General features: G+C 46.5%; 1 protein-coding gene across 1 annotated transcript; it reads right to left on the bottom strand.

Annotated features, from left to right (window-relative positions):
* Positions 1-5143: 5143 nt before the first annotated feature.
* Positions 5144-6929, bottom strand: LOC6587882 (sulfhydryl oxidase 1). Its single transcript, XM_026986880.1, has one exon. The coding sequence runs from the start codon at positions 6907-6909 to the stop codon at positions 5230-5232; it is 1680 nt and encodes a 559-aa protein (XP_026842681.1). The 5' UTR covers positions 6910-6929; the 3' UTR covers positions 5144-5229.
* Positions 6930-17929: the final 11000 nt, after the last annotated feature.

Genomic DNA, 17929 nt, shown 5'->3' with positions numbered 1-17929 from the left:
CTCCCAGTCCAGGGGCAGAGTCAAGTTCCATATTCATTAGTTGCAACACGGCAACAGAAGAGGAACATCATCAACAGAAGCAGCAGCAGAAGCAGTAAAAGCCATGATCAGCAGGCAACTAAATGTGGCTAATGACTGCCAAGGTGTCTTGGCTAAATACCCTTGATTTGGTTTGCTTTGGCAGCTCTCTTCCTGAAACAAATATCAAATCAAATTTAACCATTTTCCGTCTCAAATTGAATCTCTTTTCTATTATTTTTTTATGATCTCTAAAAAAAAAAAACAGGAAAAACTCCTGGAGGTGAGGAGGAGGAGGAGGAGAGAAAAATCTGTAAAAAATCAAGATGCTGCCGACATATTTTATTTTGTTGAACAAGTGAAGGAAAAACCTGATTTTTCCTTTGGGGGCCCCAGCCAAACATCCCAGCCCATGCCGGCCATGGGGGCCGGATATGACCAAATTGCTAGGGTTCCCGGCCGCCGGTAATTGGCATTGCCAATGCCACAGCCAGAAAGAGCAGCAGCCACGACTACAACCAGGAGAACGACAGTTTTTTGTTGCAGTTTTAGCAAAAATAAATATGAGTCCACGGCTGGACCTGAACCTGGTCTAAGGTCTCTGTCTCTGGCTCTGTCTCTGGGCCCAGGCCGTTTTTTTTTTTAGGCAGGGCAGCGACAAACGCCAGCCAAGACAGATGTGCGACATTGCAATTTGTTACAGTTGCAGTTGCATTAACGGCTGTGGCAGGGACCGAGCGCTGACTGACTGGGCTTCGGTGGAGGTAGGGTTTGAGTCTGAGACTGGGATTGGGGACTACGGCCTGGGCCTGGGACTGGGAAGAGTTGCAAGAAGCAGCAGCAATAGCAACCTAAATATTTTAATGCCCCGGCCACATTGATGGTTCGCTTTTTGCTGATGTTGCCTGCCTGCCGACTGCCTCTCTGCCTTACTCTGTGGCAATTAACATTTTTTGCGTGCACAAATATTTTTCGACTTGAGAGAAAGAAGCCAGCAGCTAGAGCAGCAGATGCACATGAAATCCCGCCACAGAAGCTGCTTCTGTTGCATGAAACTCAAACAAATTAAACCTAAGGTAAGTGCAACAAAAACAACAGGCGCACAAAAAAAAAAGGCGCAACAAAAACACATGCCAGCCAACTGAAAAAACAACAACAATTGACTCTCTGGCTGGCAGCAAAAACGTAACGAAATATTTTCAAATGCAACCAAGTGAGTAAATTGTGGAGCCACTGTGTTGCACTGCACTGGAGAAAAACCCACAGAGAACAGCATTCTGATTGGATATGTGAGGTCTTTGTTTTTGTCAGTGTAGCGGCGGCCGAGTGGGAGACACACACACACACACACACACACGCTCACGCACAGGCACACGCACAGGCACACGCACACGCACACGCACACTATGGCACTTCATAAACTAAGCAAATTATTATTTAAAAGCCCAGCCATGGAGATGGCGATTGGGGGCGGCTTTGGACTGCACTTGTACAAAAATTATACATAAATTGTTTTAATTACACGATGCCGCAAATTGTGGCCAGGGCGAGAGGCAGAGGGGTCCCTGAGGGCCGGCAACAAAGTTTGGGAAAATTTCTGCCAAATTGCATTCGGTTTTGTTGTATGCCAGTATTAGCCTTTTATAAGTGGGATAAATATGGCTGGAGACATGTTTTTTAATGAGGGATTTCGTTGAGTTCTGGATTTTAAAAGTTCTTCCTTCATTCCCGTATTTTTTGTATAGAAAATTGTATCCCTAAAGAGGAACATATATTTTATTGGGCACTTCATTTTATTCTTAATTTTGTATGGGTTTTTAATCACAAATTTCCTGCCTGCCTCTTCTTCTGTATAGCACATGGTATCCATCCATTAGTCCACATTTTTCCAGCGCTGGATATAGATAGATTTTGTTGCCTGCCTTTCGATGGTATCCATCCATTAATCAACATATTTTCCAGCCCTGGGTTCTGGCCTGTTGTTCTTCTCGGGTTTTTTTCGTTACCATCTTTTCTATTCATAATTTTTTTAATTATATGTAGCTACATAGTAAAATGCTCAAGTTCGGCATAGAAAATGTGGTGTGGTGTGGTGCAGGGTGGGAGGGGGAGGGAGTGCCCTCCAGCCAACGGCAAATTGCGGTGCCCGCCCATTTGATCCAAACTCCAACCCCGGCCCACCTGCTCCGTTGCATCCATTCACCCGCAAGTGGCTTAAAAATAAAAAAAAAAATATTTTCACTTTACATTTTTTGCGTGTATTCGGAGATGGCGGGCCTGTGGGTGGGGAGGGGTGGGGGGATGGGAAGTGCAGGAACGGTAGCCGCCTTGTCGACGCAGCAGACAGACACAATGTTGCCTTTGCCGCTAAGGCTCTGATAATTACCAGGTTGCTGCTGCAACACCCCCCCCCCCCACCCTCGACACATCTCTGTGTGCCTCCGACTTCTATGCCACAAATTTATGTTGGCTTCGCATGCGCTGGCAAGGTGCAGCGGTGTGTGTGTGTGTGTGTGTGTGTGTGTTTGCAGAAGTCAAGTCAATCTTTAGACTGTTTTTACATAATTATAACAACGAGGGGCCTGGGCTCCCCCCCACCACGATTACAGCTGATGCTTCTTCAGCTGGCATTTTATTGCTTTCGTAATTCCCTTTTTTTCGTTGCGTTTCTTTTGTAATTTAAATGCCTAAACAATAATTTGTGCACAATTCTGGACGGGGTTATTGTTTTTGGTTAATGCATGCCAAAACCCAGTCATGCCATGTCAGAGAGAGCCAGGTTAGGGGTAATCTCTTTTCGAGCTGGCAATTACGTTATGCAAATGATTTGGACCCCAGCAAACGCCCAATTAGAGGGCTTCCGGGCGAGGAGGGCTCTGGACTTCTTCTCGACCGTCTAGAAAGACTATCTAGAAATTCATAAAGCAAAAGCCACAATATCCGTTTGCTATTAGAGCCAAGACACATTTTGTCTATATTTTACGCATTTCGGAGGCCAAGATAAATGGATTGCAATGGCAATGCTACAAAATGGGCGCTGGTTTCCGGTTTCCGGTGCCGAGATATCTGTGCGTGCACGCTCGCAAAATTTACGGCCTCCACGCTGGACGGGAACCTTCAATTTTCAAGGCACACGCACAAAATTCATGCGTACTCGCGCGGTACAGTTGTGCACGGGCCGACGCCATTTGCCATTTGGCCCCCAAACTCGGGCCTGCCGCCCAGCAGGTTGTGTAAGGCGGCCATCGATGGGTGAGGAGTGAAAAATATCGATAAGCTGCACACTGACACCGCCCCGCCTCAAAACCTAACCTCAAAGCCCACCCAACCCCTGCCCTAACCTCAAACCTCTTGCCCGCGATTCACTTCTTTTGACTGCGTGCATTTTATTTATTTATGCATATTATAAATTTTACATACACATCATTACATAAGGGCAAAGTGAGTGCGTCGATTAGGGAGGTTGGGTCTGGGCCTGGGTCTGGGGCTTGTTTGAGGGGTGCCAATTTACGCACAATGAAGAAAGTTTTGTGGGCGTTGCAGTTGCTGTGCTGTGGGTCCTGCTTCTGGGTCCCTCCTGGGTATTGCTGGTAATTTTTAGCTTCCGTTTGCTGTTGGCGTTATTTGGGCATGACTGAACGACCGCCCCCTGCCACCCAGCGGCACCGGCAACCTGGGGCCCACTCCCCCAAATAGTCAGTCCATTTGTCAGGTGAGCCGGCCGCATGAGGCCCGGGTCACGTCACCGTCGCCCCTCTCATGTGTGCATGCGTGAAAATTTTTCCACCACATCGATTACTTTACGCAAATTAGTGCGTAGATATTTTGCAAAAATGTTCTATAAATAATTCATGTACAGGTCGGCCTGATGTGCGTCCCCCCCCCTCCACGATGGCGCCTTGTGGCAGCGATTGGTATTGGACTCTTCCTTGACGCTCCATTTAACTTAAGCGCTTAATTTAGTCAATTTATGCAATTTTCATATCACACTGTGAAACCTGAAACCGAGCCAAGGGAGGCCAGAAATAGTTTGATGGAAGTAACGCCCATACATTTCTTTGGTACTTCCAGGGTGGCTCCAGGCTCTCTTCAAGTTTTCTTGAGATTCATTTTATTTGATCTTTCCTTAAATTAACCCTTTAGCTTCCAAATAGCTAACAACGGCCTCGGCAAAAGCTAAACCATTCGTCTCTTTCGGATGCAGGACCACCGCCCGGCCCTTTCGATCAATGATGCCCAATTTGTCCTCTCCTGGATCGAATTTCAGATCGAAATGTTCGAAAAAATACGGATTCATTACGATTCGTACAGTCACATTGTCCAGGCTCAGCAGAGCCAAGATTGTGTCACGGCCCAGCTTCGAGTAGTGTTCAATCTGTTCGACAAGCACCAGATGGGTAAAGTGGCTGAGGACGGCCTGATCGAAGAGCGATTTGTAGTCGTCGTGAGGGCCGATGGGTCGGAAGTTTGGAGAACCATCTGGCAGTGGCAGCTCCTGTCTGGACATGACGTTCCACACGGAATCGGTAATTTGTAGGGGCGTGTCCATCGGGATTTCTAAGCCTTTTTTGCCCTGGCGAATAGGAAATCGTCGGCGAAAGTATCGCATTCCATGTGAACTTTCCATGTGGTAGTCGGCACAGGTCTTCTTATTGACTTCCACATTGCATTTCAGCATATAGACGTTGAGGAGACGCCTTAACACGAGCAGACTCTCAACAGTTTCCTTCAGTATAACTGGGTCGCTTTTGGAATGACTGTAGAAGACAACGGCATTCAGGGGATTGTTGGCCAAGAGATCATCGAGATTCGAGTCCAGAAAAATGTTATCCTCTGTCGTGTACTGAAGGATACTTGCTTGGCGGCCCTGGACAATAGCTCCTGACAGGCCAAAATAAGCCAAGAACTTGATTACGATTTTCATAACCGAAACGTTGAGCTGCAGGTTTGTGTTTCAACTAAAGAGATTTCAGCGCAGCCTCCAGCCATGTTTTTGGGCGGATCCAATCAATGAAACGAATGCAAAATGATTCAGTACTGGACTGGGCTCTTTCTGCCAGTTCTTATTTCTAGTCGATGCCAAATGCTGGTGATTGGGTAGCACAAATGAATACTCTTTCATGGATAATGGTTTCTTGAATATTACTCTTTATTCCCGGCCTGTTCTCTTACATATTATGATTGGTTTTACGAGGTTTCTAGTAGCCGTATTCATGGGTATCCCCTTGTGGTGGGCAGACCGTACGGGCTCAAGTTCTTATTGTCGTAGATAATCTTCAGATATTTCAAGACTTCAGTGCGATTCCACTGGGAATTCTCATTGGTGCAGGCGGGGCAATACTTTTTGCTGGGAAACTGTATCTTCGGGAACTTGGGATCCTCGGTGGTGTCGCCGGCCAAACGCTTGTTGACCTCGTTGTGGGCCTCCCACAGCCAGAGGATCTCGGCATCGTAGTCCGTCACCCGCTCGATGTGTTTGCGCTCTGCCAAAGCCAGGAAATGATCGGCACAGTCCCGGCAGCCGAAGAAGTGCTTGGCAAAGCCGTGTATGGCCGAGAGCACGGATCCGGCCTGAAGGTAGTACGGTGGCTTTGCCGCCGCGACTGTGAGGTAGTGGAACAGCGTCCACAGGGAGCAGGTGAAGCCGCGCAGGAAGGGACGCGAGGCAATGCAACCAACATAGCGCTTCGCCTTGAACACATTCCCCTCCAGCTTCTTCTCTGTGGACTTGACCAGGTCCGCGAATTCGCTGCCCGTCAGGCGGTTGATGGGGAGCAGGAACCCATGGAGGTTCGTGAGCAGCTCCTGGCCGTTATTGTTCAGGGGATTGAGGTGTCTCAGGACGGCGATAATGTCCCGCAGGGCCGTCAGATTGCTGCCCTGTATGAGGTCTGCCTTTGGCAGCTCTACGTGCAGCAGTTTGTCGATGGCCTGCTCCAGATCGGCTCGATAGATCTTGGCCGGTCCGCTTCGCAGCACAGTGGCCAGGATTGCCTGCTGCTCCTTGTTCCGGACAGTGCGCACTTTCGGTGCCACAGTCGTGGGCAGTGGGGGCACGGGAGTGTGGCCCTTTTGGCCGAGATACTCGGCAATGCTGGCCGCATAAGCCTGGCTCGTTTCTTGGGCGGCCTTCAGCGCCTGGACGTTGCCGGCCAAGTCCAAGATGGCCAACTTCTGACCTTGGGGCGTCAGACCGAAGTTGGCAAAGGTCTGGGCATCATCGACAAGGCGTACGACCACCGCGGGATGCGGTAGCAGTTCGAAGATCGTGTCTCTGCCAATGTTCGAGCCCTTCGGCTGTAGGACGAGTGCAATGTACTCCGCGGCTTGGCCAGGACCTTTGTGATCTCCGATTGTTGTTTTCGCATTGCTGTCGGATCTGAGGGGGTCAAAGTACAGCAAGTTCCAGTTCATGTCTTTGGCCAAATACCCGGCCAACAGGTCTTTAATTTCGTTGGGTTTGACAGTGGGTATGTCGATGCCTGTCCCGTTGCCAGTGTATACCGGAAAGTAGCGCAGCGTCGGGGTCTTAAGGACCTGAAAGTCGCGACAGATCTGCACGTTCTTCTCCTGGGCACAGTCGACGGCATAAATGCTGAGCACGCGCTGCCACTTGTACAGGTCGCGTGCCACGTCCTTGAAGGTGGGCGCAAAGCGTTGGCAGTCGCCGCAGAAGATGTTTATGAACTGCACCAGCTTGCCCTTTGGTACTGTCGCCAGATGGTCGCGCAGTGTATTGGTGTCCGCATTGATCACGTTGTCAGCCTCGTTGTAGAGACTCGCCTCACCTGTCGCTTCATTGGGCCTGGCCCTGGCCTTGGCCGTGGCCAAGAGCAGCAGCAGCAGCAGCAGCAACGTGGCAAAAGGCAGTGAATTCCGAATCGGAATCATTTCCAGACGATGTGCGCGAGTCCACTTGGCTATTGCTACTGGTTTACCCCGCCCGGGGCGATGCGGCTATTATAGCCGCGATTCGGTTTTGTCTCGCTTCGGTTGCTTACCTCTCTACCCCCCTCCTCCCTCTCGGGGTCTTTCTCTTTGTCTGTCTTACACGCTGCGGATTGAGATTGAGTGGAACAAAACAAATAACTGAAAAGACGAACGGTGATGGGAAGAGTAATTGAAGAGACTTCAATGGATTTGCATGACGTCCTTTCGAATCTGAATATCAACGTGTGGGTATCAGATTACCCATCGATATCTGGCGAGACCTTTTAGAAACTAATTTTTGATATTTCAACAAAAGAGGGAGGGAATCTTGTGAGCCGCGGCAAGGGCCGAGGCTCTACTGTTATAACCGGTTCTGATAGACTTGTTACAGGCATTACAAAATCTGGTTTGACCTTCTCTCATAGTCTCTGAGATTTAGAGGGTCAGACAGACCTGACTATATCGACTCGGTTAGTGATGCTAAACACGAATATGTATACTTTACGGGTTCGGAAACGCTTCCTTTTAGGTGTTACACACCAGAAAACTAATGTACCCCTAAACTCTTCAAGAGGGACAAGCAGACTTGACTATATCGACTCAGTTACTGATGCTGATCACGAATATATGCTTTATGGGTTCGCAAACGCTTCCTTCTGGGTGTTAATCCTAAAATCTTCAAGAGGAACAAACAGACTTGACTATATCGACTCGGTTATTAATGCTGACCACGAATATATATAGTTTATGGGTTCGGAAACGCTTCCTTCTAGGTGTTACACACCAGTAAACTAATGTACCTCTAAACTCTTCGAGTACCGCTGCCCAGCTGTACAAATCGAAAGGCTAGACCTAAGTAAACATCAAGCCATTAGGTGCTGGGAATACCCAAATAAATAAGTGGTTGAGATCTCGTAAATATCCCAAATAAATATGGGATTGAGATGCACTAAATAAACGATATGCAACGTCCAGCTAAGAGTGCATTTGTGTCCACACACCATAGTGATGGTATGATGATATTTATGGCACCATCATGAACCACATGCTGGATGACCTGCACTTGGCCTGCCTCGGTTTCCCCTCAATCCCCGGCAGTGGAGGTAGGTCTCCTGGTGTGGATGCGCTCCTGAATGGTCTCTCTAACTAATTAGATGTAAATGACACCCGACAAGTGTCCCTAAACGACCCCAATGTGTTTTCAATTATCCCACTACACCACATTCAAATGCCGAAACACAAGCACTCACAGAGCCTGTCTGCCGGGCTGCCTGGCCTGATGTTGACCCAAACCGGCCACAAGGACATGAGCCAAATAACGAGCTGTGGCATCTGGCAGTCAAAACACTGCCTGTGTGTGTGTGTGCAACAAGTGCACACAGCCACAGACAGCTGCAACATGTTGGCCTTAGCAACAAGTTTTGGGGGTAATAGTCTGCCCGAAACATGGCCAAAATATGCAAAACTTTTTGTGGGTGCCAAAGCTGGCTGGCAGCCATCACAGATTATGGCCATGAGAAGATCAAAACACAAGACAAGCGCCACTCGAAAACTTTGTTCGGGTGTGAAAGCAGCCCTGTAAAATGCAGCTTAAAACTTTTTGGCAACAGTTTAGCCAGGGCCTCTGCGTCTCTCTGCCACACAGAATCCTTGCCACAGCCGAGACGAGGCAACTTTACTGCTGGCTAATTTAATTGCCACAAGAAGATAAGGAGGGCACAGAGAGCCGTTCCTTCAGAAGGGAAATCGTGGTGCCCTCTGGGAAAGGGTATGCAACCGTGACGGCATACTGGCATATTTTATCGCAAATTAACTGTGAAAAGGCGTTGCAGTGGAAATAACTAAGCGAATAATGCCCCAAAGGGAAAGGCGAGCCGCGAGCCGCGAGGAAGCTGTGAATAGACTGAATAATGGGCAAACGGTGCGTATACGTAATGCCACAGCCTGGCATATAAATGCAAATTAAGAGTGGATTATGAATACATGAAACAGAGTCCTCCAGGGAGTGCATCTGTATATTGCATAGGCATTTTGTTTAATTAGACTCTGGACCACATTTCCTAATGACGCCACAACAATTGTCGCAAAAACTTTCAATCAGCAAAAAAAAAACCGAAAGACAATGAATGGCTGGGCAAACATGTGTGGGGGGGCTTAGTGCCCCACCCCACCCCTACCACATCCCCAACCCAGCCTCTAATGCACGGACTGACATGAACAAAGTAGCAAATCGGTTTGCAAATCAGTCGACAGCCGACAGCCAGTAACGGTAACGGACCCCCCCCCCCCACTCCACTCCCCCCCTTCCACTCCTGTCAGTCAGTCAGTAAAAATTGCGTAAAATACAAATATTGTGCCAGGCTCATACTCTCATAGCATTTTTCCCCCATTTTTTTGTTGTACCCTGTATAAGGGCATGTTCGAAGGCATAAACTTTTACTTTGGGCGGCCATATCTTTAGGTATAGATGCTTTATCGACACGTTTTAAAAAATCCTGTGTAAGTTTGTACAATTCTCTTTTGAATTCATCAATATTTGTGGTTATACGCTTTGTGGATGTGGAGTAGAAACTAAAACCGTAAAAGTCCGCCAAGTCGCAAAGGTGCGCCTTTCTTTTTATTTTTAAAAAAGATTTGGGGCGAATTTAGCACATTACAAGTAAGAGGAAGAGATCTACTCATCCAGGCCCTCAACCTATATTTTTTTTTGGTGGAAAGTCCATTCAAAACTTGTGATTTATCAATCATTATCAAGAGCTGCCTGCCTGGGCTCTCTTACCCCTTGATCCTCGCATAATTCTTTAGCAATTTTTATCGAAACTCTTCTGTAATCCTGGGTATCTTTTAGTCGGTATTTGAAATCGCATCATTCTAGCCTTTTTTCGTTTTTGTGCCTTGTTTTGTTCTTGTGCTATGATTCCCTGCGTGAGTACGATATGGGTGGGAGATGGGTGGGTGAGTCCATCAAAACGATTTGAATGCGTCGCTGACGTTGATGGGTTTGAGTGAAAAGCGTCAGTGGCTGGCAGGCAAGGGAGGAGACAGGGACAGGGAAAGGGACAAACAACGAGCCAAGTTCGTCAATCAAAAGCTAAACCGAAATCTCCTCATGCGTGGAACAGGAACAGGACAAGAACAGGGCAGGGCAGGGCAGGGCAGGACAGAGCAGGGCTGAGGATGATGATGATGTGGATCCACTGGATGATGCGTTTGCTGTTTGTTTTGTTTTAATTTTCTCGATTTTTCCCCCTTTTTTCCGCTCTCACTCACCCACTCACTGGCGTTGGTTGTTTTTTTTTTCTTCTTCTTCTCGTTTTTTTTTTCGTTATTTGAAAAACTCTTCAGTTTGTGGATTGTTGCCATGTTTTTATTGTTGTTGAGTTTGGTTTAGTTTGAGCTCTCCTAAGCAGTGGCAGTGGCAGTGGCAGTGTCATCTATCAACAGCAACCAGGAGCTGTGGCATCTAACATTACCAGTGGCTGCGCCTCTGTTTGCCCACTTGGCTGTGTGGCAGGAACGACTGGGAGCGCATTTGACATTTCATCTGATGACTGTCTGAAATCGCCGCTGATGATTTGATGCGTCTGTCTATACATGCATGCCTGTGTGTGTGTGTGTAAGGACTGGAGGCAGCAACAATGCCCTGAAATTCGCATTGTTAGCAAAACACTACACAACAGCCCATAGGAATGGAAATGGAAATGGAATGGCCAAAGTGCCCGGCAGTGCCACGCAGCCCACGCAGCCCACGCACCCACGCACTTGACGAGTCACCAAACCAAACCCGAACCCAAACCCAAACCCAAACCCTAAACCGAACCTAAACTCAACCAATCCCAGCCATCAGATGGATGTATCATCCCTGCCCCCGCCCTCAACTTCCGCTTTTAATTAAAAATAAAATATATATATATGTGTGTGCATAGAAAAAAGACCAAACAATAAGCCCACTGCCAACAAAAATACGGCGAGGGAAAAAATTCACAATTATTTGCGTACAAAAAGGCTGGAAAAAAAATAAAAAAAATTGAGAGAGAAATTGAAAAACCACAGCAGCAGTGGAGGGTAGTCCTGCAGGCAACAGCAGGATTTGCATGCGTATCTCACAGATACGCACTTTGGCTGGTTGCACTCGACAGTGACGAGGGGGGGAGGGGCTGGGGAGCTCTTAATTTGTCTGGAAATGCAGCAAACTAATGTAAATTACGCAATTTGAACAAAATGGAACAACTTTTTGCCCCTTTTGGCCTGAAGGTTCAACAGATTCACTCACATTTGGGGCTCCAAAGTCGTCATAGGCTTAGATTAAATGAGGTCTCCGAGTAACCAAAGGGCTCAAGGCCCTAAATAAACCTCCTTCGATCTGGCAAATCGATACAGGCTGCCATCCTAGCCCTCAATGGACTCAAAAACCAACAATTTCAGCATATTTTTTCATAGAGACCAATCAAAATAGTCCCAATAATTAGCTGAAAGAAGCTTAAACCCAGAGTAGAGATCTGAGAACTGAAATGGAATGAATGTGCGGCTTCCTGGGATACTTCCCAGCCATTGGCAGGCCATTTAAAAGTCGATGATGATCATTATGGTGCCTCATTAAAATGCACTTAATTAAAATGCAATGGCAATGGCAATGGCAATGGCAGCGCATCATTTAAGACGAAATCCAGTTTGGTTTTCGATAGAAAAACAGCCAACGAAAAACTACAAGACAAGGCAAAGGCAAAGCAAAGCCAACCAACGACAACGACAACGACACAACACAACACCAAGAATGAAGAGTGTCGCATCTGATGAATATGGAACTTGCAACAGCAGCAGCCAGAGACTTTGCCTTGCAACTATTTCGATGCGTTGCAGAAATTTCTGCACGAATCCACCGCTGAGGCGGCGGCGGCCAAACCAAACCAATCCAGCCCCAGCCCCAGCCCGAGCCCCAACCCCAGCCCCAGCTCCAACCCCAACCCATCCCCATCCAAGCCAGGCCAGTCGGCTAGCAAAAAATGTCATAAATAAATTGCTTAGCAACATTCACTGACGCGCCAAATAAAATCCCATAAATGATCGAATGCGATTTTTAGTCTATGCTACAACGGCGGTGGCGACAAACTACAAAAAACAAAGATAGAGAGAGAGAAGAAAACTCAACAGCTTTAGAACAAACTAAACAAAAGAGATGGCAGGAGATAGACCAGGGGATACTCTTTCCCAAGAGGACTGCGGCTTGATAGGTAGATGGCAGATAGTAGCCGAAGGAAGCACTGAAATGGTGGGTTAAAGAAGGATAATAAGAGTATTTAAAGGGCTTCAAAATGTTACAGATTAAGGAAAAGATCATCCAAAAGATGTTTACTTCAGAGTACAAAAGATAATGGAAAAGATCATCTAAAAGATGTTCACTTATAAAGCACTGAAATGGTGGGTTAAAGAAGGATAATAAGAGTACTTTAAGGGCTTCAAAGGGCTACAGATTATGGAAAAGATCATCCAAAAGATGTTCACTTCAAAGTGATACAGATTATGGAATAGATCATCCAAAAGATGTTCACTTATGAAGCACTGAAATGGTGGGTTAAAGAAGGATAATACAAGTACTTTAAGGGCTTCTAAATGTTACAGTTTATAGAAAAGATCATCCAAAAGATGTTCACTTCAAAGTGCTACAGATTATGGAAAAGATCATCCAAAAGATGTGCACTTATGAAGCACTGAAATGGTGGGTTAAAGAAGGATAATACAAGTACTTAAAGAGCTTCTAAATGTTACAGTTTATGGAAAAGATCATCCAAAAGATGTTCCCTTATGAAGCTGTCAAAAGGTCGGCTAAAGAAGGATCATAAGAGTACACTATAGGCTTCAAAGAGCTTCCGACTATGGAAAAGATTATCCAAAATATGTTCACTTATGAAGCTGTCAAATGGTGGGTTAAAGAAGGATCATAAGAGTACTCTATGAGCTTCAAAGAGCTTCCGACTATAGAAAAGATCAACCAAAAGATATTCCCTTATGAAGCTTTCAAATGGTCGTTTAAAGAAGTCTTCTATGTGCCTCGAGTGCGACAGTCACCAAAAAGATCTATAGTCATGCACAGGTGATGCAAAAAACCTCCTAAAGTGCAGTAGCTCTACCCTCGATGAGTGTATGTTAAGGCGTTGTGTAGACAGCGATGCGATGTGACTTTTTTCTAGCCAGAAGCCAGCAGCCAACAGCCAACCGTCTGACCAACCGTCCGACCGACCAGCCAACTACTTGTTGCTACTTTTTTAAGAATTTCAAATGTTTTTCCTGGTAAATTAACTAAAAATGCGCTGAAAACGCAGAGCACAGCTCCGTTTGTCTGTGTGTGTGGATGTGTCGCCGTCTTCGATCTGCCTTCTCTGGGCTCTGGTGAACGAAAAAAGCAGATGGAATACTCGGTAGAACAGAATCTGGCTGCCAACGAAAGCAGCGAACAATTTCCTATTTTACCAAAGTGGTCGAAGCAGCGTCGCCGTCATTAATGTGGCTTTTAAATGCGGGAACAGACATGGGCCAAAGCCAGAGCCACAGCCAGAGCCAGAGCCAAAGTCTAGTCAAGTGTGCGCCTTAATTATGTGCGGGTCTTGAGAGTATTGGCTGATTTTGTAATTAGGTTTTCATTAGAACTTGCACACAACTATGGTCAGAGCATCTAGTTGTTGTTTTTTTGTTGCTTTTACCGCATACACGGCATACCAGAACGGGGGCCCGAGTTCATAACTCCTCGGCTGACCCAAAACTAAGACTAAGGCTCCTGCTGATTGAGTTACTCGCACTCGTCGTCGGACATATGTAAACCCAACAGTAGCCAAGTGTTGTACACACAACACCGGCAATAAGACAAGGCCAACACGACGACAACACCAAGCCAGAGGAGGGAGCCTCCGTCGTCGGACCGTTTGCGGACCCACAATCAAAGTGAAAGATACGACTAAAGAGCCAGCGTCTGCATTTGTCTTGGCCACGAGGCTGGGGATCAGCCAGAGCCAGAGCCAGAGCCAGGCCAAGCCGATCCATTGAGCCAAACAGCTTGCAAGTCCCATGTGCGGCACTTTCTTTGGGCCGTGGATTATGCAGACAGTCTCCAGGCAGGCCTCCTGGTCTGTGGACTGTGGAGCGAGGCAGAGTGGGGCGGGACTCTGAAGGAGAGTGAAGTTTGGGCAAAGAAGGCGGCTCTGCTCACGTCTTGCGACTGCATTTTGATTTATCCACGCGCTGTGGCAGCTTCTGCTTCGCGGTCTCCTCCTGTTGCTGCTGTTGCTGGCGGCGCTTCAACGACTGCTCGTGATTAGCGTGGCGTTGGGGAAGGTGTGGCCCGAGCAACTGAAGTGGCCAAATGCACAGACCGGGTCGGACCAGGATAGACTCGCGCACGGCACGGCACGGCACGGCACGGCACCCAAGGCCTGGAGCCGGGAGCCGGCATGAATGAACAAGCCAGAGCCAGTGCCGCGCGATGCCATCAATGAAATCGAATGGAAACGAGTGGAATGTGTGCCAGCCAGCTTCTAAGGCACTTTCGATGGCTAATCCCGCAGGTAGATAATTAGCCCAGACCACACAGACACCGGCAAAAGGAGAGGATGGTATCCCACTGCTGATTGGGGAGTCAAGAAGTGAGCTTTGTATAAAGCAGGGTTATCAAAGGGCATTTGAAAAGGTCTTTGGATGTGGAAGAAGATCTGGAGAAGAAGGGCCTCACAGAAAGGCAATCGGGACAAAGGAAGGTAATGGAACAGGAGTACAAATAAGGATTATTATCATAGCTACTTCAGAGTATCTAAAGAGATCAGCTGGTGTCTCTTCATCTAAACGAATCTTCGAAATTTCTAGCAATCAAGGACACTTGTAGATCGTTTTCAATTACTGGTTATACAGTGCTATTCTGCAGAGATCTTACATACGAATCCAAGGGAACTAAACTTGAACACCTTTCGATTTGTAAGCCTAGATCCAGCAACAAAAAATGGTATCTTCAGCCCAGCTAGGGACTCATCAAAGACCTCCACAGCCTTGAGGGAATATAACCACAAAAATATATACAGAAAGGCAGAAGAATTTCCAACCAAATCAAGCTTTTTCTGTCTAAAAATACAAGGATTTACACCACTTCCTCCATTCTTTATTACCTCTCAAAGTTTTTTCCTATAGATGCCTTCCTTTTTTTTTGCAGAACAGGGTAACTCTTCCCTCTATACCCCTTTTAATAGTTTTTGTTGTTATTGTTTTTTGTATGTTCTATAAAAATGCAAAAATTATGAAAATTTACCTGCTGCTGTTCGTCCGTCTTTTGTCTTTCTCTTCGGCTTCGGTTCTTCTGCCTTCGTGTCTTTTTTTTTGCTTTTTGTAACTGGTTTTTGAGTTGTATTTTAGCTATTTTTGGCGCATTTCGTTTTGATTCCTGTTCTGAAAGGCGTCAATGAACCTTTAAGCCACATTTCACTGTGCGACCACGACACATGTCTATGAATTCTAATTATCCATTGGCCATCCATACACCCCTTACAGACCCCGTACAGACCCCGCACAGACCCCGTACAGACCCCGCACAGACCCCGTACAGACCTCGTACAGTCGGCAACAAAAAATGCAAATACTGTTTTTGTCTAAGGCCTTAAGCGGCTAATCATAAAAGCCCATCAAATTCGCTGACATTTTCTGAGTGTCAATCACTTGAGTTATTCGCTGGAAGTTGCCTTGGAATATTTTCGTTTCGAAACGAAGGCCTGGGCTCGGTTCCCTAAACCACAAATCTTGGCAACCCAAAGGTAATCACTGTGCCGTTGAGGGATCCAGCTGCTGGTCAACTTTTTTTTGCAGGCGGCAACAACTTGTTTTGGATCGATCCGCAGTCAAGGCGAGGTACGAGTGCAATCAAAAAAATGTGTGGCAAAATCAGCGCTGAAATACTTATTTAATGAACCTCTTCCTCTCGGTAACTCAACAATTTGGCGACACGAAATCAAAGTCATGGCATCTGGGGATGGGCCAGGCCCGTATCTTGCCAGCAATGAAATGCATTTTATAATTGTACACGCACTTTTTTTTTTTGTTTGTTGGCAAAATTAGAAGCAGCAAAACAGCAGAAAAAGCCACAAGTGAATGAACATTAAAGCTCAAATCGCGCATCATGTTGCCATGTCAGCGCACATGGAGCAGTCGGCGTTGGCCAAGTTAATGACATTGCCGAGTCGGGCACGGCAAAAACCTGGCGACAACTTTGGCCAAAGACCAAGCAGAAGGCAAGGTAGCAGCAGGCAGCGGCGTTGATGAGCAAAAACTGGACATTTTGATTTTAGAAAAATATATAGAAAACCACTTTTTTGTTTGTCGATTGTGTGGCTGTATCCTCCATCTGCACTGGCCATTGGCCAATGGCCAATGGTAGCTGGCCAACAGCCTCTTGCCTGTTGCTGTCATGGAAAAGTTGGCCTCCTCTGGCCTCTGGCTCAGAACTTGGTTGGTTTGCAAGTTTTTTTGTCGTGTCAACGATAGCCAAAAATTTATGAGAGCCAACCGGACAAACACATAGATACATCTGTGAGTTATATGGTGGCTTTTGACAAGCAATCAGGTTAATGAGCGAGCAGGCTCTTTTTGGTTGCAAGAGAGAAAAGCCAGCTCAAAGATTTATGGCCCCAAGTGGGGCCGAAGAAGGACCCTGTGGCCGCAGGAACTTTCACTAATGAAGGATTCCTGCAACCCAAATGCATATATGCATAGAACATTTCGCATGTCAGCGGAGGACTTGTCCTTGTTCCTGTCGGGAGGTACCGGGAGGGATCTCTTCTTTAGGTGTGTCGTATGAATATTCCAAAAAGCCAAATGATATTGGCCAGCCATCAGCATAAAGATGTCGATGTCGCGACAGTCGCCTAATTAAAAATGCAATTGAATGTTTCCCTTTTGTTGTTGCAAAAAAAAAACAAAAAAAAAACGAATGACTAGAAGTTGGTGGGGCCTGGAGTTCGAAATGTAGCCTTAATTAAATATAATTTACAATTTGCCGGCGGTCATAACTTTCCGACAAAAGGCCCTGGCCGCCGTGTCCGTCCGGGCTGGAGGATGAGGTGGGGGCGTGGCGCGGCGCGGCTGCTTCGCTGCCATGGGCCATGAAAATGTTTCAACCGAAACAACAAAAGAGCATGTTCTGTGGCAATAATGGACGATGCACTAATGTCATTCTATGGTCTCCACAAAACGACGGCTCCATCAGCGGCATTTTTTCGCTCGAAATTATCATAAATTTGTCGTTTGGTCGTTTGGCCGTTTCGATGTTGGAGAGAAGGCCAAAACATTGTTCTTTTTGCCAGCCCAGCTTAGCCGCTGCTTAGCTTGGCTCGGCTTAGTATGCAAGACCCCCACCCCATCCCCACACGGCGCACGAAAAGTTCGGAAAATTTACAGCCAACCCCAGCCACAACAAATAATTTGAAAATTCGTCACACGCTAAAATATCAAATGGGGGAATATCCCCCATAAAAACTAATGGGAAAAAACACAACAAGAAGGGAATTAGTTTGGAGGTTCTTAAACCCTTCGAAAGGGGCTTCTAAAAGGATCTGGCAGGATCTCCTGCAAGTAGTTCTGAATAAACAACTGAAGGTAGAACCTTTCTGACATCTATTACATTTCTTTTACTGGGAAGGATACCTTTCGAACAGTGCTTTCCATAGGCATATCCTCTGCCTTTCTCTGTCTTTAAGCCTTCTGAATTTCTCTGCCTTAGGCCTCAAAAGGCGAACCCAAAACCATCGGGAAAACCTCATATAAACTAATGGGAAAACACACATCAAGAAAGGAATTAGTTTGGAGGTGCTTAAGCCCTTCGAAGGGGCTTCTAAAAGGAACTGGAAAGATCTCGTTTTTGAATCGTTTTGAATCAACAATTGAATATAGAACCTTTGTGGAATCAATTATTTATTGATTCTTCTCTAGGAAGAATACCTTTTGAACAGTAGTT

Source organism: Drosophila persimilis, unplaced genomic scaffold (assembly GCF_003286085.1).
Source record: "Drosophila persimilis strain 14011-0111.01,24,50 unplaced genomic scaffold, DperRS2 tig00000000-arrow-pilon, whole genome shotgun sequence".
In the NCBI taxonomy this organism is placed as follows: Eukaryota; Metazoa; Arthropoda; class Insecta; order Diptera; family Drosophilidae; genus Drosophila; species Drosophila persimilis.
Note: the sequence above shows the minus strand (reverse complement) of the source record. Positions and strands in the feature narration are given on the sequence as shown.

Bases quoted from the DNA above. Each gene is read 5' to 3' on its own strand.
- LOC6587882 (XM_026986880.1), bottom strand. From the start codon at position 6,909: ATGATTCCGATTCGGAATTCACTGCCTTTTGCCACGTTGCTGCTGCTG.